General features: G+C 39.5%; 2 protein-coding genes across 2 annotated transcripts; both read left to right on the top strand.

Annotated features, from left to right (window-relative positions):
• The first annotated feature begins 1,674 nt into the window (after positions 1 to 1,674).
• On the top strand, positions 1,675 to 22,561 carry LOC132762197 (alpha-1-antiproteinase-like). Its single transcript, XM_067462971.1, has 6 exons — positions 1,675 to 1,762; positions 3,065 to 3,748; positions 4,267 to 4,537; positions 8,390 to 8,537; positions 9,607 to 9,956; positions 22,491 to 22,561. Exons 2-5 carry the CDS (start codon positions 3,085 to 3,087, stop codon positions 9,808 to 9,810), a joined length of 1,287 nt encoding a protein of 428 aa, XP_067319072.1. The 5' UTR covers positions 1,675 to 1,762; positions 3,065 to 3,084; the 3' UTR covers positions 9,811 to 9,956; positions 22,491 to 22,561.
• LOC132762929 (alpha-1-antiproteinase-like) lies at positions 14,267 to 22,561 on the top strand. The gene is made up of 4 exons (XM_067462972.1): positions 14,267 to 14,979; positions 15,511 to 15,781; positions 17,996 to 18,143; positions 21,551 to 22,561. The coding sequence occupies exons 1-4, from the start codon at positions 14,319 to 14,321 to the stop codon at positions 21,755 to 21,757; spliced, it is 1,287 nt and encodes a 428-aa protein (XP_067319073.1). The 5' UTR covers positions 14,267 to 14,318; the 3' UTR covers positions 21,758 to 22,561.
• Positions 22,562 to 22,621: the final 60 nt, after the last annotated feature.

Raw genomic sequence — 22,621 nt, 5'->3', positions numbered from 1 at the left:
CCAGGGACGCTCTTGAGGCACTCTTGGGGAAAAATAGACCTTGACATATGTGAGTTGTAGTTACTAGGATGTATAGTTCACCTAAAATCAAAGAGCATTCTGAACTCCACCAATGATGGAATTGAACTAAATATGGCACACAGAACTCCCACAATGAACAGAAAATATAAATCAGTGATTGGTTGGGGGGGGGGCATCAAATACTGTTTGCTTACCATTGAAAATTACCTAGGGCCACCTCTGGCAGCAACCAAACTATGTTCAGGTACACTAGGTTTTGACACTGCCTATAGTACAGTGTTAGAAAGTCTAATTCACAATTTTCCATGCAATCTACCTAAAAGAGTGCAATTCGGTGTGATATTGCCTCCAATATATACATTACTGAGTGGACTTTCCTTGAATATACTTATTAGTTTGGAGGCTATCAACTTTAACACTCATAAAAGTGCAAATTCCAAACAACAACTGATTTGCAATGCATTAATTTCTTCAAAAATGCTAGATCCAAAAGGGAACTGATAGACTTTGACCAACATCAGACCAATATGTTTTACAAATTGATGACAAACATGTATAGGGATTGGGAACTTATAAAGAAAATAAAAATTGAAAACAACACTTTATGTCTGTGTTTCTCAGTGTTTTATATATAGACCATTGCTTACATACATGTACATTTTGTCCCATACACTCACATATACATACGAACACAGATACAGAGAAAGAAGGAGATCAGTTCATGGTTGCCCTGTGAATCAATTCTTGAATCTATCCCATGGTGTAATATGAAGTTCTAATGTACTACCAAAGGTAATGAAAATATGTTAAAATAGAGTTCAGCACCAGTGAAAGGCCCCATAGAGTTCTGACTAAAACCAGGAAAGGGTGCACTATCTCATTGACACAGAACTCACTCGAAACCAGTATGTATGCATTTCTAGAAAGTATATCTCATATTCACAACAATTGTAGAATCCACCTTCCTTTCTATTCTCAACCCTATTTTCCTAAAAAGTTGGCCACATAATGGCTTACAAACTAAAACACAACACAGTCTGTCTACTGTATCCACAAATTCTTCATCACTAGAAACCAGGGTGCACCACACTTCTGTAAAACATATCTCATGCCAACAAGAGTTCTAGAATCGTTCTTCAGTTCTACCCTCAAACCTGTTTTCCTGAAAAGGAAGGGCACAAGATGACTTACAAATCAAAATACAACGCAATCTGCCTTCTGGGTCCATAGATTCCTTACCCAAAGAATTAACCATCAATGACTTGAAAATGGATTTTTTTAAAAAACCTGAAATATAAACCTTTATTTTTGTCCTTTTTATAGAGGGACAACATTTTACTATGCCATTGCATTGAATGGGTCTTGTGTGCATCCATGAATTATAACACTGGAGGACAAAAGATATTCCAACTGTACAATCTTTCTGTGAACATTTATATAAGATTTCCTCAAAGAGCACAGGATCAAACATTTAGCTGGAACTTAAAGCGTACAGTTCCTAGGAGAGCCCCAATTTTGGAAAACGGTATACTTGCCAATGTGTGCAAAAACAAGAGCAACATGTCTATTGCATCATGGTTTACCTTTTGTTCATCTTGCGTTATTCATATTTGATCTGATTAATGGTTAATAGGAAGCATTATAATGATTCATAGGGAGTATTATTTAAAGTTGTTGTGTAAGGGACAATGCAAGCATTAGTATTTCCCACTTTGGACCGGTAAGAATTTGCTGAAAAACTGTAAGTATAATACATTTGTTATCTATCATATTCTTTGTGAGATAGCTGTGTATAGTGGCCAGGTTTCTGGATTGGGAAATGTCTCATAAAGTTTCCAACAATGACATTTCTCCCCTTCACTCCCCACAAAAAACCCACATTATCCGCTGGAGAGAGGGACCAGGAAAAAAGAATCCACTTGTGCCTCTAAAACTGGATGCCCAGTTACTGGCATTCTCCATAAGCTCCTGGGCATCCTCTAGAAGAGTTGGAGAATTACATTATTGCTTTGCATTCAGCAATAGGGAGCACAGAGTCTATTTAATTTCTCTGCAACTGCTACTTATGAGCTAGTAAATGGCCATTTCGAAGAGACTGCAGCAGTTAAAAGCTGGTCTTTGGGGAAAATTAAAGTTTGGAGCTGCCGAAACTACAGCAGCATCTTCATGGGGTACAGACCCTTCCTCCCCTGCCTCCCTCACTACCCAGACTCTTCTCACTGCCCAGACCCTCCCCCGAAGCTTTCTTTGATTCCAAAATGCTATTGCCCTCCCACCTCTCTGGGAGTGCTTTGATTGTGCTTTTCCAGCATGACAGAAGGAATTTGGGTTGCTCCTATTATTATTATAATTATTATTACAAAGTCTGGATGACTATCTGTTGGGGTGCTTTGATTGTGCTTTTACTGAATGGAAGGAGGAGGTTGAACTGGATGGGCACAGGGATTTTCCACTGAAATACTGTTAAGTTTATGTTGGTAAGTTTCCTTCATTGTAAATATAGTGTTGTTCTTTGTTTATTTTTTTCTCTTTGCACTACAAATGAGGGTACATAGGAATTTGTTCATTTTTTTTCAATTAGTTAACACAAACACTATCAATTTGCCACTGGCCCAGTCCATCTGTCAAATTTTAAAACACAATGTGGTCCCTGTGTCCAAATGTTTATCCATGCCTGATATATATACATTTCTGATATAAACTATATGTATCTATAAAAATATTTCGTGGGGCTCCATGAGAAACTTTTGCTTCAAAAAGAGCTCTGAGGCTGAAAATATTTGAGATCCCCTGCTCTCAATCTTCCACCACACTTCGAAACATCTCATTACACAAGAGTGACACTCCTAAACTAAAGCAACAAGGCTGTAAAGAAGCTGTTCATTGGCTAACATTCAATTACCTGGAAATAAGTGTCTTTGAATTAAATAATCAATTATGTCTGAATAGTTCTATATCAGACAAACATTAATAACCCACTTATGTCTTCTATGTGATTCTACCTACCTACCTATCTATCTATCTATCTATCTATCTATTGTAGCTGAACAATTTCCAGGAATAATGAAGCCCATCATCTACCTCTTCTTCTTCCTGATTGGTCTTCATGTCCATTGCCATCACCTCCCAGGACATCACAATGATCAGGAGACAGATGAAAATCCAGTGGAACATCAACATCAGCATTTGGAGGAAGGACAAGACAATAAGACGGCAAAATGCCATAAGATTGCCCCTAGTAATGCTGATTTTGCGTTCACATTATACAGACAAATTGCTGCTGATGGGACTGGAAGAAATGTGTTTTTCTCTCCGGTGAGCATTTCCACATGCATGGCGATGCTCAGCCTTGGTGCTAAATCAGAGACTCAGTCTCAGATTCATAAAGGACTTGCCTTTAACCTTTCAGAAATTGAAGAGAAGGAGATACATGAAGGCTTCCACCATCTCATCCATATGCTTAACCGGCCAAACAACAAAGCAGTGGTCAACATAGGGAATGCCTTGTTCATAGAAGAATCCTTAAAACTTCTGCCTAAGTTTTTAGAGGATGCCAAAACCCTCTACGAATCTGAAGCCTTCTCTTCCAACTTTCAGAACACTGCAATTGCTGAAAAACAGATAAATGATTATGTAGAGAACAAGACCCATGGGAAAATACCCCAAGCAGTTGATGATCTGGATGCAAGCACTGTAATGGTTCTGCTTAACTACATCTTTTTTAAAGGTATATCGCAGATTAATAACTCAGAAAAATACCAAACAATAATAACAAAGATTAATAACAAAGACATAAAAGATTGACAATGTTAAGTCAGCCAGCCGAAAAATTTGTGGATAATTTACACTTCCAAAATGAGAACCTTATCTTTACAAAAGCGAAACATTTGTGTAAAGTGACCACAAGTTTTGATTTAGATTTAGCTAGAATTGATTGGGAGGTTCCCTGCGCTACCTTGGGTCCAAATCAGAATTTGCATTCTGAAATTGAATCTTCAGGACTCCATTAACTTAAATTGGGAACCAAATGTGTATACTTCTGTTGTTCTTAGTAACAGTAGTAGATATGAAAACACTAACTAATTTCCAAAGTCCATTTACTTAAGATCCCATTTTAAGGATAAATAATATGTATTATTTTTATTGCACTCAAAGAATTCCATATGTCACATCTATGTAATGGAATACTAGCCTTCATAGAACATTCAGAAAACAAGAACATTTGTCTTTTCATTGCATCCTAAGCATTCTGGGAAGACCCTTTCAGTACTTTATCAATGATGGAAGAAGATTTTTTTGTAAATGCCAACACAACAGTGAAAGTCAACCTGATGTCCAAAGAGTCCTATTACAAATATCTCCATGATGATGACCTGTTTTGCTCAGTGGTGGAAATCCCATACAAAGGAGATGCTTCAGCGCTCTTCATTCTTCCAGATGAAGGAAAAATGCAGCAAGTGGAGGATAGATTGGGAAAAGGACATCTGTCCAAATGGGCAAAGACCTTGGAATACCAGTAAGCCTTTTCTGTATGCTGTTCTGAGATGCTGTAGCTGTGTTATTAATTCTCATAGCATTAAAGAAAGTTCTGGACATGTTGCCCTTCCATTGTTGTTGGACTCCAAATACCATCAGTTCCATCCAGCACCCTTAGTGAACCTGGAACCCCGTAGTCCAGCAAATTGAGAATGGTGACAAACATTCCAAGCACTTGTATGCCTTGCTTTAGGGAAAGAATTTCATTCAAGTAACATTTTAAGGGAAATATTTGAATACTTTCAGATTCAATAGTGGAATAAGATAGTAGCTTAACCTAATCATCATCATCATCATCATCATCATCATCATCATCATCTTTATTTATACCCCACCACCATCTCCCCAATGGAGACTCGGAGTGGCTTACATGAGGCCAAGGCCAAACAACAAATTACAAAAAAAAAACCCTGAATACGCAAACAAACGCAAACCTTAGCAATTTATGGAATGACATAATGTTTGGTGGAGAAATTGGATTGCTTGTTCTATCCAGAGCAGGCATTTTAACCAACTTTACAAAAGTTTTTATTATAAAAAGGGAGACGGAGCAATTAAAAAACCAAGGAGTATGACAAACATAGGAAGTCACCAATAAGTAGCAGGCACTATTTCCATAAAGTATGTCACACTTGTTCTTTACATCTTCTATCTGTGTTCTAGTTGTTATGATATCAACAGAACACATCAGGATACTTTGGTAATTGTCAGAATGTTTTGTATTTGCTTAACCTAGCTTGAAATCTCTGCAACCTCCAACATTTTCTCTGTCAAAGCAAATAGTTTTCTTCCACATGTCTCTATGTCACTTAGGCCTTAGAGCAGTGGTTCTCAATCTGTGGGTCCCCAGGTGATTTGGTCTACAATCCCAGAAATGCCAGCCAGTTTACCAGCTTTTAGGATTTCTGGGAGTTGAAAACCAAAACATCTGGGGACCCGCAGGTTGAGCACCACTGTCTTAGAGTCACTTCTCTGATATTTCTCTTTGTGTTCCTTAGAACCTTTTTTTATGACTGTTGATGCTGGATATTTGCAGAACTTTGGAAATCTAAAGTAGTGATTCTGTAATGAAATATGAATGTCTGGAAACTGGCAATGTCCAGGACTACATTGTTTTGTTTTTAACATTGCTAGCCATTTTGAGTCTTTTTCAAGAGAGAAAACGGTGAGATAGTGACAAGAATAAATGGGTTGCTGTGAGTTTTCCAGACTGTATGGTCATGCTCCAGAAGTATTCTCTCCTGACGTTTCACCCACATCTTTGTCTCAGCCCTTAAAATATTTCAGAGTAAAGTTATAGCCCAGATTTTGTATGGTGCTGCTGTCTGGGGATGGGATGAGTCTCAGACAGCAAAACTGGAGGCTCTCCAGAACACATTTCTTAAGAAACTACTGAGACTCCCACCGGGCACCCTGGCAGCCTTGGTCCGGGCAGAGGTTGGTCTCCCCTCCATTAGATCACGTGTTCATTTTACCCTATTTAATTATTGGAGAAATGTAAAAGACTCCTCAGTTAGGGTTCTTCCCAAGGGATGTTTTGAACAACTAGCAAAATGCAAAGTCTGGAACACTAGATACCAGAAGCTGCTGGAATTTCACCCCACTCTGTCTGATAAGCCTTCTATCTTGAACTCAAGGGAGAAACTCCAGGAATATTTTTTTAATAATTGTGCCCACCATGATAGGCAGGCCATTAATAACTCCAAATTCTCCCACTGGTTTAGACTGTACAAACTTGACCATGATAGGGCTATCTACCTGACTAGGCTCACATTTCCAAAACTTAGACAAGCCTTCACTGCCCTTCGTTTTCAAAGTATGCCCACAGCAGTGATTGATGGCAGATATACGGGCACCCCTCTGGCTCTTCGTTTATGTGTTTGCGAGGCCCCGGAAATTGAGGATCTGCCTCACTATTTGCTTTTCTGCCCTTTGTATTTTGATCCAAGAACCAAAACACTTGGGTTTATTCTCCACCTCCTTCAGACCAACACTGTGTCCAAAAAGATTTTCTACCTCTTGGCTGACACTAACCCCGTGGTTACTCAAAAGGTGTCTCTTTTTGCCCTGGCAGCACAGAAAATCCAGGCAAAACTAATCTCTGATATTGTAGTTGACTGTGCAGGGGATGCTTTCAACTATTAGTGGCTGTTTATGTAGTTTTAATAATGCTGTATCTATTTGCTTTTACTTGGTTTTTAATTACGCAGGTATGTGTCTACACATTATGTAGTATTTTAAAGGTGCATCTTGCTATTGATATATGTAGCATTTTAATGATTTATAGGATCTTATTGTGTATGTTATATTGTATTTGATAATCTGGTGTTCATGTATTTATTTATTTGCCTTGACTTGTATGTGAAAGACCTATGGTCTAAGCATCGAATAAACAAACTTGGAAACAAACTAAAAGTTGAGCTGCTCCAGAAGTATTCTCTCCTGACGTTTCACCCACATCTTTGGCAGATATCCTCAGAGGTTGTGAGGTCTGTTGGAAACTAGGCAAGTGGAGTTTATATATCTGTGGAATGTCCAGAGTAGGAGAAGGAACTCTTCTCTATTTGAGGCATGTGTGAATGGTGCAATTGGCCAGCTTGATTAGCATTGAATGTCCTTTCAGTTTCAAACCTTGGCTGTCTCCTGCCTAGGGGAATCCTTTCTTGGGAGTTGTTAACTGGCTCTGATTCTTTATTTACTGTCCTAATTTTAGAGTTTATTAAAATACTGGCAGCCTGAATTTGTTCATTTCCATGTTTTTCTCCATTCCATTGAAATTGTCCACATGTTTGTGGATTTCAATGGCTTCCCTGTGTTAAAGTGATCTGGCATTTCTTTGTTCTGAAATAAAATACTGCGTCCAGGTTGGTTCATCAACTGCTCTGCTATGGCTGACCTCTCTGATTGAATTAATCTGCAGTGACTTTCATGTTCCTTGATTCATGTTTGGGCAATACTGCATTTGGTGTCCCTATGTAGACTTGTCCACAGATGAATGGAATATGGCAGACTGCTGCAGAGGTGAGAGCATCCCTCTTTTCTTTTGCTGAATGTAGCATTTGTTGAACCGCCTTGAGTCGCCAACTAACCAAGTTGAGTTGCTGTATACAAATACAGTAAATAAATGAATTTTCTTTGTAGGTCTGTAGATAGTTTGTAGGTTATGATTCTTCATCAGCTTTCCTATGCAGTCAGTGGTTTCTTTGATGTATGGTAAGAACACTTTTCATCTGGATGGATCTTTGTCTTTACTCTCATGGCCTGTTCTTGGTCTTGTAGCACTTCCGATGTCCTTGGTGAAGTATCCATTGGCCTGTAGAGCCAAGTTTAAGTGGTTCAGTTCAACATTTGAGGAGATGAGATTTGCAGATTCTTTCTGCACTGTCTTCCAGGGCTTTGATTGTGCTTCTTTTTTGACCTGGGTGATTGTTGGTGTTTTTATGTAGGTATCTATCTGTAAGTGTTGGTTTTCTGTAAACTGTGTGGCCCAATTGTTGATTGGAATAAGAATAATAAGAATAACAAACAGCAACTTCTACTACTATCACCAATGCATAATGTGACGAAAGGAATATGCATGGGATCTCTGCTCCTTTGAGTCTCTAATAAGAGAGAAAAGAGCATAATAATAATAATAATAATAATAATAATAATAATAATAATAATCAGCAACAGCTACTACTCCTACTGCCACCAATGGAAAATGTACCTAAAGGAATGTGCATGGAATCCCCATCCTTGTTCCCCTCTATTCAACAGCTCAGAATTTTAAAATATCATTTACACTGTTAGATGAGAACTAAATAACACAACATGTTTTTCTCTTGGTCAGAAAAGTAGATCTCTATATTCCAAAATTTTCTCTGTCTACATCCTATGATGTCACAAGCTTCCTCCAGACAATGGGTGTGAAAAATGTCTTTGGTGACAATGCTGATCTGTCTGGAATTGTTGAAGAAGGCGACCTGAAGGTTTCTAGAGTAAGTTCAAAGGTGTTAATACGTCTATCCCATTTCTTGAAAATCCATTTAGCTTTGAAACCGAATTACTTTTGAGGGATAAGCCCAATTTCAGCAATGAGCATCAAAACGCCTTCCAAAGAACGTATTTGTCTTCCTTTCTTATTAAACTTCTCTTACTTCATCTTCCTTTGCCAGTGTGTCCTCCTTTCTCTGCACTGACCATGCAGGATTGTCACTGTATCCCCCACCCCTTGTCACTGCCACTGCTCCTTGCCAACTCTGTGTGAATGCCTAGCCATCCCCTTTCACAACATTTGATGTCTTAATAGGATGACCATATGACCAACAATGAGGGGGCAATACTCACCATCTCTATTCCTGTTGATTGTATGAGCATCACATTCTGACATCAGCAAACATGAGTGTGATGGCTAGGTGCTTACATGGTGCAATACAGGGATCAGTGCATGGAAAGGATTGATGACACAGTGTTCATACAGATAGGGCCTTGAGGGGGCAAAATCCGACCTCCACAAAGTCCCAAGATGTATTTATTTTATTTTGAACACTTTTACCCCACCATTCTCAACCCCTAGGGGGACTCAAGGCGCCTTCCAATTGGCAACAATTGAATGCCGCATAATAAAATACAAAACAGCAATAATTATAATAGTTAAAAGCATAAAACATTAAGACATAAAGCATTAAAACAATATACTTATTCTAGAGTATCCCTAACCTAATGTCAGGCAACATCAGATTAAGGCAAGAAAACACAGGTTAATCACCAGACGTCCCCTGAATGGATTCAAGGGGAGTCTGGGTTTTCTTCCTAGTTTTAGGCATATGGTGACCTTTAGGGTCAACACATGCCTACAACAACTTGAAGGCACACAACAACAATAGCAATAAGGTTCTGAGCTTCATTTACTATTTCCCTGTTAGTTTTACCATAATTACAGCTAAAGGCTCAGCTCAGTTGGGTGTTTATGTTCATTTAAAGGGGGGAGGCACAAACATACTTTTCTCTATATCTCCATATCAATATTATCACAAAGATAATAATTCTGCGGTTCTTTCTTTCCAGGTTATCCATAAAGCGGTGGTGGACGTTCATGAGACTGGTACTGAGGCAGCAGCTGTTACTGTGATAGAGATTCAGTACATGTCTCTTCAGATTCCTCCTCCACCTGTCTTCAAATGCAACAGACCTTTCCTGTTTCTCATTTTTGAAAAGATAACAAACAGCATCCTCTTCTTTGGGAAAGTCGTGAACCCAAAGGAAAAATGAATAACAAGCAAACAAACAAAATGTTAGTGTGGGAATTAAACTCCTGCAAATTGTGGTTTTTATTTTGGAAAGAATTGGATGAAATGCATAAGCATAGTAGCAGCCCCTTCTGAACTGATGGATCTTGACCAATGTCAGACCAATAGGTTATACAGATTGTGACAAATTGAAGACAAATATGTACAAGGAACTTATAAAAACTAAAGAAAGGGCTCTGTGCCTGTGTATCTTTGTGTTTTATATAGTCCATTTCTTACACATACGGTTCTGGCCCAGATTACCTTTCCGAACGTATCTCCTGCTATGAACCATCACGAAGCTTAAGATCATCAGGAGAGGCCCTGCTCTCGATCCCACCACTCTCGCAAACACGGTTGGTGGGGACGAGAGACAGGGCCTTCTCGGCAGTGGCCCCCCGTCTGTGGAACTCTCTCCCTAAGGATATCAGGCTAGCCACTTCCCTCCTGTCCTTCAGAAGACAACTGAAGACCTGGCTCTGGGGCCAGGCATTCGATTAGAGGCCAGCTGCAATAGGAAAAGGAAATTTGGATTTTGCAGTATGGATTATCCCGGCTTGACTTAGTTTTACTGGCACATTAATCTATTAATTTATTGTTAAATTTTACTGATGATGTTGTATAATGTTTTAAAATGATTTTATTGTGAATTGTAATTTTTATGGTATTTATGCTGTTAGCATCCTCTGATGCTCATGTGAGGCCGGGCTGAGTCCCTCTTGTGGGGAGAATTATATGAAATAATAATAATTTGTCCCTTACTCTTTCACATACATCAGTGGTTCACAACCTTCCTAATGCCGCCACCTCTTAATACAGTTCCTCATGTTATGTTGACCCCCAACCATAAAATTATTTTCATTGCTACTTGAAAACTGCAACTTTGCAACTGTTATGAATCCTAATGTAAATATCTGATATGCAGGATGTATTTTCATTCAATGCACCAAATTTGGCACAAATACCAGACACACCCAAATTCAAATACTAGTGGGGTTGGGAGGATTGATTTTGTCATTTGGGAGTTGTAGTTGCTGGGATTTCTAGTTCACCTACAATCAAAGAACATTCTGAACTTCACCAATGATGGAATAGAACCAAACTTGGCACACAAAACTGCCATGACCAACAGAAAATACTGGAAGGGTTTGGTGGGCATTCACCTTGAGTTTTGGAATTGTAGTTCACTTGATCCAGACAGCATTGTGGACTCAAACAATGATGGATCTGGACCAAACTTGGCACAAATACTCAATATGCCCAAATGTGAACACTGGTGGAGTTTGGGAAAAATAGACCTTGACTTTTGGGAATTGTAATTTCTGGGATTTCTAGTTCACCTACAACCAAAGAGCATTCTGAACCCCACCAACTTCCCACACAGAACCCCCATGACCAACAGAAAATACTGGAGAGATATGGGAGGAATTGACAGTGATTTGGGGGAGACCACACCTGCTCTCCCCTCCTCGCTTGGAGTATCAGAAACAGCCCTCCCCTGGCCTGAGAGGCCAGCCAATCACAGCAGGAGGAGAACTTTTGGTGAGAAGATTTGCTGTCTGTTTTCAAAAACGAAGAGAATGATAGACAGAGAGATCTTCAGCTTTCTCTGCCAAAGAGGTTCCTAAGACCATCAAGAAATATGTGTTTTCTGATGGTCTTTGGTAACCCCTCTGAACCACCTCATGCCCCCCCCCCAGTGATCTCGACCCCCAGGTTGAGAAACACTGACATACATAAACACACACACAAATACAGAGAAAGAAGTAGGTTGATGTAGGTTAGTATTTACCTACTACTACCTAGTATTTATCTTTTTACCATTGTCATGCTATTGCTCTTTCTGTATTACATCAAATATATTTTCCACCTGCAAATCTTGAGTTCAAACACTCTTCTGATATATCCATAATCACTCAGTATGATCATATTCTTATAGTCCATTTTTTAAAGAACTTTCCCTGATAGCTCCTGAAGGCCAGGTCTCTTAAACTTCTCTTTCTAAAGTTTTTGTTCCCACTAGACCTTCTAGTCTACTTTTATATCAATCTGTCTCTCTCAAACACTCTTTATATATACATACATAAACACATTCATATATGCACACACACACACACTTGTGTATGTGTGTTTCTAGTTTTTTTATATATATATATATATAGAGAGAGAGAGAGAGAGAGAGAGAGAGAGCACCAGGAGTAGTGGCTGAGAGATCTGGAAGTAGGCCAGTCCATGGGAAAGCTTCTCCAACAGTGTACCTTCCTCAGAGCTGCTGCTGTTGGCCTTTGTGTTTTTCTCTCTGAAGTCAGTTCTCCATTGTTCCTGGCAAACAGGGCTTCTTCCCATGTCCCCATTCTCTCTTTCCAGAAAATAGCAGAAAAAGATGGAAAACCTGGACTCCCTCTCTCTCATTCTCTTTCTGGAGATGGAGCAAGAAGGGGATGGGAGATAGAAGAAACCCTGTATGGCATGAGTAATGAACTGCTGCTACCACTCCTGATGTATAGGGTTTCTTCCCATCTCCCCATTCCCTCTCTCCAGAAAGAGAGTGAGACGCTAGATACAGATCTAGAATCTAGGTCCACATTCTTTGACTCCCTACTCTCACTTGACTCCCTTCTCCCTTCTTTCTTCGATGTGTCATCTCTCTGCTCTGCATACCTGCCTCCCTCCCTCCCTCAAGCTCTCACCTCTCTCCTCCCACAATCCTTTCCAGGATGCGAATTGAGCCTACTCCAATGCGCTCTAGAATTTAAAGGCAAAAGGGCAGCCACTCTGCCTTTAATATTAATACAAAGTTGTCCTGTTACCGTATTCTTAATTGCAATGATATGAAATTCACAATAAAAGAATCTATGTAATCTGACTATTATTCATAAATAAAGAACATGGGAAATGAACAAATACATTTAGGCATGATTTACACAGGTATAACAAACATTATGTTCATGTTTGAGTACTTTCCAAAATAACTTGTTGGTTTTTCTATAGTCTCTCTAGTAATAATTTTAAATTAATACAGTACAGTCCCATGTAAGTTCCACATTGTGGTAGAAAACCTTTTTGATGCTAGTGGTGATCAGGAACATGATCAGGAATTATAAGGGTTCCCAGGTACTTTTATTCTTAGGTTCTTGTGGGTTTTTTCGGGCTATAGAGCCATGTTCTAGAGGCATTTCTCCTGACGTTTCGCCTGCATCTATGGCAAGCATCCTCAGAGGTTGAGAAGGTCTGTTGGAAGTAGGAAAAATGGGTTTATATATCTGTGGAATGGCTGGGGTGGGGCAAGGAGCTCTTCCCTGCTGCAGTTAGGTGTGAATGTTTAGCTGATCACCTTCATTAGCATTTGAAGGCCTGCCTGAGTCTGGGAAAATCTGTTGCTGGGAGGTGTTAATCTGTGCCTGGTTTTTTCCTCTCTGTTGTTTAGCTGTTATAATTTTAGAGTTTTTTAATACTGGTAGCCAGATTTTGTTCATTTTCATGGTCTCTTCCTTTCTGTTGTAAATAAGTTGTAAACACTAAACTAATCTGGGAATCTACTATTGCAACACATCCAATGACGTGGTTTAAAACCAGTATAAAAAAAAGATTAGAACTAAGTACGTTCCAGTCTACTTGGAATACAAGAGGTGCTTTGATTGTGCTTTTCCAGCATGCCAGAATGAGGTTGGACTGGATGGCTCCATGGGTTGCTCTTCTTCTTCTTCTTCTTCTTATTATTATTATTATTATTATTATTACAATATCTGGATGGCTATCTGTTGGGGTGCTTTGATTGTGCTTTTACCGAATGGCAGAAGGGAATTGGACTGGATGGCCACAGGGATTTTCCACTGAAATACTGTTAAGTTTATATTGTTAACTTTCCTTCATTTTAAATATATTGTTATTCTTTCTTTCTTTCTGCATTACAAATGAGATATATTCAGGGTACATAGGTATTTGCGCAATTTTTTCAATGAGTTAACACAAACACTCTCCATCCATCTGCCACTGACCCGGTCCATTTGTCAAATTTTACAACGCAATGTGGCTCCTGTGTCCAAAAGTTTACTCATTCCTGATATATATATATATATATATATATATATATATATACACACACACATACACACACACACACACACACACACACATTTCTGATATAAACTATGATATAGTTTCTCTTGGGGCTCCTAGATAAACTATTGCTTCAAAAAAAGCTCTGAGGCTGAAAATATTTGAGAACCCCTTCTCCCAACCTCTATCCACCACACTTCAAACATCTCATTACACAAGAGTTAGACTCCTAAACTAAAGCAACGAGGCTGTAAAGAAGCTGGTTGGCTAACATTCAATTACCTGGAAATAAATGTCTTTGAATTATATTTCTGAGTGGTTCCATATCAGGCAATATTAATAACCCACTTTTGTCTTCTATGAGATTCTATCTATCTATCTATCTATCTATCTATCTATCTATCTATTGTAGCTGAACAATTTCCAGGAATAATGAAGCCCATCATCTACCTCTTCTTCCTGATTGGTCTTCATGTCCATTGCCATCACCTCCCAGGACATCACAATGATCAGGAGACAGATGAAAATCCAGCAGAACATCAACATCCACCCTTGGAGGAAGAGCAAGGCAATAATATTGCAAAGTGCCATAAGATCGCCCCTAGCAATACTGACTTTGCATTCAGATTATATAGGCTAATCGCTTCTGATGGGGCTGGAAGAAATGTGTTTTTTTCTCCGGTGGGCATCTCCACTGCCATGGCGATGCTCAGCCTTGGTGCTAAATCAGAGACCCTGTCTCAGATTCATAAAGGACTTGCTTTTAACTTGTTAGAGATTGAAGAGAAGGAGATACACGAAGGCTTCCACCATCTCATCCATATGCTTAACCGGCCAAACAACAAAGCAGTGGTCAACATAGGGAATGCCTTGTTCATAGAAGAATCCTTAAAACTTCTGCCTAAGTTTTTAGAGGATGCCAATACCCTCTACGAATCTGAAGCCTTCTCTTCCAACTTTCAGAACACTGCTATTGCTGAAAAACAGATAAATGATTATGTAAAGAACAAAACCCATGGGAAAATACCCCAAGCAGTTGATGATCTGAATCCAAGTACTGTAATGGTTCTGCTTAACTACATCTTCTTTAAAGGTAAATCACAGATTAAAAACTAAGAAAAATATAAAACAATAATTAATAAAAGATGATTAACTAAGACATAAAAGATTGATAATGTTAAGTCAGCCGAACATTTTGTGGATAACTTACACTTCCAAAATGAGAACCTTATATTTACAAAAAAATAAACATCAGGAGTCTAAACTGACCACAAGTTTTGATTTGGTTTTAGTTAGAATTGATTGGGAGGTTCCCTGTGCTACCTTGGGTCCAAATCAGAATTTGGATTCGGAAATTAAATCTTCAGGACTCTATTAACTTACATTGGGAACCAAATGGGTATATTATTGTGGTCCTTAGTAACAGAACTAGGTGAAAGTAATAGATAAAGAAAACACCAACTAATTTCCAAAGTCCATTTACTTTAGATCCCATTTTAAGGATAAATATGTATTATTTTTATTGCACTCAAAGAATTCCATATGTCACATCTATATATTGGAATACTAGCCTTCATAAAACATTCTGAAAACAAGAACCTTTGTCTTTTCTTTGCATCCTAAGGATTCTGGGAACGCCCTTTCAACACTCTATCAATCATGGAAGAAGATTTTTTTGTAAATGCCAGCACAACTGTGAAAGTCAATCTGATGTACAAAGGGTCCTATTACAAATATCTCCATGATGATGACCTGTTTTGCTCAGTGGTGGAAATCCCATACAAAGGAGATGCTTCAGCGCTCTTCATTCTTCCAGATGAAGGGAAAATGCAGCAAGTGGAGGATAGATTGGGAAAAGGACATCTGTCCAAATGGGCAAAGGCCTTGGAATACCAGTAAGCCTTATCTGTATGCTGTTCTGAGATGCTGTTGCTGTGTTATTAATTCTCATAGCATTAAAGAATGTTCTGGACATGTTGCCCTTCCATTGTTGTTGGACTCCAAATCCCATCAGTCCCATACAGCATCTTTAGTGAGCCTGGAACCCGTAGCCCAGCAAATTGCGAATGGTGGCAAATGTTCCAAGCACTTGTATGGAATTTGATTCAAACAACATTTTAAGGGAAATATTTGACTTTCAGATTAAATAGTGGAATAAGATAGCAGCTTAACCTTAAACATTTATTTAATGACATAATGTTTGGTGGAGAAATTGGATTGCTTGTTCTATCCAGAACAGGCAATTTAACCAACTTTACAAAAGTTTTTATTACAAAAAGGGAGAAGGAGCAATTAAAAAAACCAAAGAATATTTATTTATTTATTTATTTCATTTACTTATACCCCGCCCTTCTCACTCCGGGGGGGACTCAGGGCGGCTTACAGTGGGGGGCACAATTAGATGCCCAAGACAATTCACAAGCAATACAAATACAACAGTTAATTAAAAACATCAATACATAATAAAATCATATAACAATCTCATGCTCAGGGTTTAGAGTCCATGTATCCATTCTATTCCATTTGTCCTTGTCTATCATCAGATCCTTCAGTTAGCTTTCAGAATGACCAAAGGCTTTATAAATTTATAAATAAATTTGCTTAACCTAGCTTGAAATCTCTGCAACCTCCAACATTTTCTCTGTCAAAGCAAATAGTTTTCTTCCACATGGCTCTATGTCACTTAGGCCTTAGAGCAGTGGTTCTCAACCTGTGGGTCCCAAGGTGATTTGGTCTACAGGTCCCAGAAATCCCAGCCAGTTTACCAGCTTTTAGGATTCCTGGGTGTTGAAGGCCAAAACATCTGGGGACCCGCAGATTGAGCACCACTGTCTTAGAGTCACTTCTCTGATAGTTCTTTTTGTGTTCCTTAAAACATTTCTCTGACTGTTGATGCTGAATATTTGCAGAATATTTGGAATTATAAAGTAGTGGTTCTGCAAATATTTACTGTCCTGATTTTAGAGTTTTTTAATATACTGGCAGCCTGAATTTGTTCATTTCCATGTTTTTCTCTTTTCCATTGAAATTGTCCACATGTTTGTGGATTTCAATGGCTTCCCTGTGTTAAAGTGATCTGGCATTTCTTTGTTCTCAAATAATATGCTGTGTCCAGGCTGGTTCATCAGGTGCTCTGCTATGGCTGACTTCTCTGATTGAATTAGTCTGCAGTGATTTTCATGTTCCTTGATTCGTTTGGTGGTCCCTATGTAGACTTGTCCGCAGATGAATAGTATATGGCAGACTGCTGCAAAGTTGAGAGGATCCCTCTTATCTTTTGCTGAATGTAGCATTTGTTGAATCTCCTTGAGTCGCCATCTAACCACATTGAGTCGCCCACTGGCTGAGAAAGGTGGTGTACAAATATAATAAATAAATAAATTTTCTTGGTAAGTCTGTATTTGTTTATAGTTTATTGGTTATGATTCTTCATCAGCTTTCCTTTGCTGTCAGTAGTTCCTTTGATGTATGATAAGAACACTTTTCTTCTGGGTGGATCTTTGTCTTTACTCACAAGGCTTGTTCTTGGTCTTGTAGCTCTTCTGATGTCTGTGGTGGAGTATCCATTGGCCTGTAGAGCCCAGTTTAGGTGGTTCAGTTCACCTTTGAGGAAATAGGGTTTGCAGATTCTTTTTGCACTGTCTTCCAGGGCTTTGATTGTGCTTCCTTTTTTGACCTGGATGATTGTTGGTGTTTTTATGTAGGTATCTATCTGTGTGTAAACTGTGTGGCCCAATTGTTGATTGGATTAAGAATAATAAGAATAACAAACAATAACTACTACTACTATAACCAATGCATAATGTGCCTAAAGGAATATGCTTGGGATCCCCGGCCTTTTGAGTCTCTTTTAAGAGAAAAAAGAGCAGGATGATAATAATAATAGTAATAATGAACAGCAACAATTACTACCACCACTAATAGATAATGTATCTAAAGGAATGTGCATGGAATCCCCATCCTTGCTCCCCTCTATTTCTCCCATTATTACGGCATAGTTCAGAATATCAGCTATAAGACTAGTTAGATTCAACAGTTCAGAAATTGCAAATATCATTTACACTATTGGATGAGAACTAACTAACACAACATGTTTTTCTCTTGATCAGAAAAATAGAGCTCTATATTCCAAAATTTTCAATGTCTACATCCTATGATGTCACAAGCTTCCTCCAGACTATAGGTGTGAAAAATGTCTTTGGTGGCAATGCTGATCTGTCTGGAATTGTTGAAGAAGGCAACCTGGAGGTTTCTAGAGTAAGTTCAGAAGTGTTAATATGTCCATCCCATTTCTTGAAAATCCATTTAGCTATGAAACCGAGTTACCTTTTGAGGGATAAGCCCAATTTCAGCGATAAGCATCAAAATGCCTTCCAAAGAATGTATTTTCTTCCTTTCTTATTAAACTTCTCATACTTCATCTTCCTTTGCCAGTGTGTCCTATTTCTCTGCACTAACCATGCAGGATTGTCACCCCGCCCCCACCCTTTGTCACTGCCATTGCTCCTTGTCAGCTCTGTGTGAATGCCTAGCCATCCCCTTTCACTACTTTTCATGTTCTAATAGGATGCCCATGTGAACAACAATGAGGGGGCAATACTGACCATCCTTATTCCTGTTGATTGTATGAGCACCACATTCTGACATCAGCAAACATGATTGCAATGGCTTACATCAGGGGTCCTCAAACTATGGCCCACGGGCCAGACCCGGCCTCCCGGGGGCATTTATCTGGCCCGCCGGATGCACTGGGCCACCGCGCCCTGAAGGGTTGCCCCTCAGTCTGGGGCGGCTGAACCAATAAACATTTGCTGAACCAATAAGCATTTGTTTAGGGCGCTGACCCCAAGGGCACTCTTGAGGCAAGAGGAACAACTCTATATGCCCTTCCAACATCAGCAGAAAGTTCCTTCTGCAGCCTTCAGTCTTGCTGGGCCTGGCCCAGAGCGGGCAGGAGGCGCTTTTCAAGGTGGACCTTGCTCGTCCTGCGCAGCCACAGGACACCTTCCAGGCAGTGTCACGTGAAAGGAGTTTGTTAATTAAAGGTGCCTTTCACGTGACCCGTTTGCATGCCCACCTACCAAACAGGCGGGAAGGCACACCACGGTCATGGCAGAAAAAAGAAGGTACTGGCAGTGTTGAAACATAATGAAGCCTGGCATCCTGCTAAAGCACACAGAGAGAGAGAGAGAGAGCTTCCTTCTCTGCATCTATCTCTCTCTCACACACACACACATGCCAAAATGAGCCACTAACTTCCCAACCAACGCATCTCCCAAATCTTGGAACTAAACTGCTCAACAGGAACTATGATCAGGAGAGAGGGAAAGTGTCTCAAACCCTCCTCCAGCCCCCTCTCCACCTCCCCTGACTTGGGACTGAATGGCTTCTGATCCCTTCCAAGGAAAAGTGAGTAAGACCTTATCCTCAGCCCAATGACCCTGTCTCAAACTTCTCCTTCCAGCCTTTCCATCCGGCATGCTTTTCTCCCACTCTTCCCCGGCTTTGAAAAGGGGAAGAGAGGGACAAAAAAGGGAAGAAGTCATTCAAACACCCCTGCCGTTTGTATGCGCTTTAAAGCTTCTCTTTCCGTGTATTGGGGGAAGAGAGAGACGGGGAGGAAGGAGTCAGGGACATGCAAATAATAAGCAAAGGAGACAAAAAAGAAACATGAAAAACATGTAAAAGGAAGGAATTTCTTCCCTCTCCTCTTTCGTTCTATCCCTTTCTTTTGTTTTCCACTCTTTCTCCCCCCTCCTTCTTTCTCCCTTCCTTCTCTCTTTTCCCCTCTTTTTTTCTCTCCCTTTCTCCTCCTCTCCTTTTTATATCCCTTTTCTCCCTCCTCCTTTTCCTCCCTCCCTCCTTCTTTCTCTGGTACTTCCACCTCCACAGAGGCAGCTTTCAGGAAGAAGGAGAGGAGGGAGGAGGAGGAGAGGAAGGCCGGTGGGCAGCCAAGAGGAGGAAGGCTGCTGCTGCTTCTCCAACAGTGCTGCTTCTGCTGCTCCTGGTGGCTAGTGGGCAGGTGGGACCCACTGTCCTCCTCTTCCTCTCCTTCCTCCTCTTCCAAAGAAGCAGTGATGGGGGCAGCAGCAAGAGCAACACGTTCAGCCTGCAAAGAGTGCCTTGATTCTGCTTTTCCCTTATGGCAGGAGGTTGGATATACATCCTGAATATCCGAGATTTACATGATGATTCATAACAGTAGAAAAATTACAGTTATAAAGAAGCAACAAAAATAATGTTATGGTTGGGGGTCACCACAACATGAGGAACTGTATTAAGGGATTGTGGCATTAGGAAGGTTGAGAACCACTGTGCTACTAGCTGTTAGGAATTGTGGGAGTTAAAGTCCAAAACACAAGGAGTGTCCAAGCTGCCCCATGCCTGCTTTAAAGAATAGCAATGATATTTAATTCTATTGTAATGTTTCACATATTTATAGATTTGAAATTGTATTGAAATGTAAACTGCTTTGGCCCCTTCCACACAGCTGTATAAAATCCACACTTAACAGGCTTATATGGCAGTGTGGACTCTGATAATGCAGTTCAAAACAGATTTTGTGGATTATCTGCCTTGATATTCTGGGTTACATGGCTGTTTGGAAGGGCCTTTTCAGAGCCCTATATCCCAGTATCTGATCCTAGATTTTCTGTTTGTCCCAGATTATCTGGCAGTACAGACTCATATAATCCAGTTTAAAGCAGAAAACCTTGGATCGGTTCCTGGGATATAGGGCCTTTCTGGAAGGGCCCAGTCTCCTTGTGAAGACAAAAAGTGGTGTATAAATAAACATAATAATTTTGTAGAACAGAAATCTGTTCCTGGATTGAAATTGTTATTTCCTGTTTAATTGTGCGGCTCTTACTTTGAAAGTAGTAGTTCTCCAGAAACTTTGTGTGGCTGCCACAAACTATGATGACAATAGGTCATGGGAATTCAGCTGATAGGCTGATCAGTAAACATATTAATGGGTTCCTTGCTGTTATAGTAAGCCTGTTACCCGTGCTACAACATGCTTGAAGTCAACATTTCATTTATTTGTAATTAGAAATAAATGTTTCAGAATATGTAAAATAAATGTTTCACAATATTCCCATGTAAACTATAGTCCAGTCTTCCAACAGTCTAAGGTTCAGTGAACTGGCCCCCTGTTCAAAACGTTTGAGGACCCCGGCTTACATGGTGCAATACAGGGATCAGTGCATGGAAAGGATTGGTGGCACAGTGTTCATACAGATAGGGCATTGAGGGGGCAAAATCTGACCTCCACAAAGTCCTAGGATACTCCAAACTCTGGAGTATCCCTAATCTAATGCCAGGCAACATCAGATTAAGGCAAGAAAACACAGGATAATCACCAAATGTCCCCCTGAATGGATTCAAGGGGAGTCTGGATTTCATTCCTAGTTTTAGGCATATGATGACCTTTAAGGTCACCATATGCCTAAAACAACTTGAAGTCACACAACAACAATAGCTAAAGGGTTCCAGGCTTCATTTACTATTTCCCTGTTAGTTTTGCCATAATTACGGCTAAAGGCTCAGCTCAGTTGGGTGTTTATGTTCATTTAAAAGGGGGGGGGGGCATAAAGAGGCTTTTCTCCACATCTCCATATCCATATTATCATGAAGACAATAATTCTGCTGTTCTTTCTTTCCAGGTTATCCATAAAGCGGTGGTGGATGTTCATGAGAATGGTACTGAGGCAGCAGCTGTTACTGTGATAGAGATTCAGTACATGTCTTTTCAGATTCGTCCTCCTCTACCTGTCTTCAAATGCAACAGACCTTTCCTGTTTCTCATTTTTGAAAAGATAACAAACAGCATCCTCTTCTTTGGGAAAGTCATGAACCCAAACGAAAAATGAATACCAAGCAAACAGACAACCTTTCCGAAATATTCTCCCACTGAATGTATATATGCCTTCCATTAGAATGTGTTTCTGCTGAAAACATCTTAGTTCTCACAGTGCCATGATACATTTCTTTGTAGATGAGCAAGATAATCGTTTGTGTTTGGGTTTAATTAGGTAGTCCCAACCATAGCAAACCAGCTGAAGCAATAGGTGAATGGCTAGTCAACATACAGGTAGACTCAATTGATTTTGCCTAAATAACATTTTTGCATAAAGTCTTAAATTTCATGTATCCTGAAATCTGAAAGTTTTAATAATCTTAATTCTAAATGTAATTTTGTCTAAACTACAATTTTTCATGCATACACCCAAAAGAGTGCCATTTTAGCCATTATTGTCTCCAATATACACTTTACTGATGTATACTCTCTATCACATTACTTTCCCTGAATATACTTTTTAAAATATTTTAAAAGTTATTAACTCTAGCAGTCAGAGAAGTGTAAATTGCAGACAGTAGCTGAGTTCAAACTCTCCTGTCAATGAAATTCCTGTCAATGAAATCTTAAACCACTTCCACGCTGCAATATGATGTTCAAATGTACTATCCATTCATGCATTTCTTTTAAAATGCTAGTGTGGGAATTAAACTCCTTCAAATTGTGGTTTTTATTTTGGAAAGAATTGTATGAAATGCATAAGCATAGTAACAGCCCCTTCTGAACTGATGGATCTTGACCAATAGGTTATACAGATTGTGACAAATTGAAGACAAATATGTACAAGGATCAGGAACTTATAAAAACTGAAGAAAGAGCTCTGTGCCTGTGTATCTTTGTGTTTTATATAGTATATTTCTTACACACATATACATTT

The sequence above is a fragment of the Anolis sagrei genome, chromosome 1 (genome assembly GCF_037176765.1).
Source record: "Anolis sagrei isolate rAnoSag1 chromosome 1, rAnoSag1.mat, whole genome shotgun sequence".
NCBI classification, from domain to species: domain Eukaryota; kingdom Metazoa; phylum Chordata; class Lepidosauria; order Squamata; family Dactyloidae; genus Anolis; species Anolis sagrei.
This window is presented reverse-complemented; position numbering and strand designations above follow the sequence as displayed.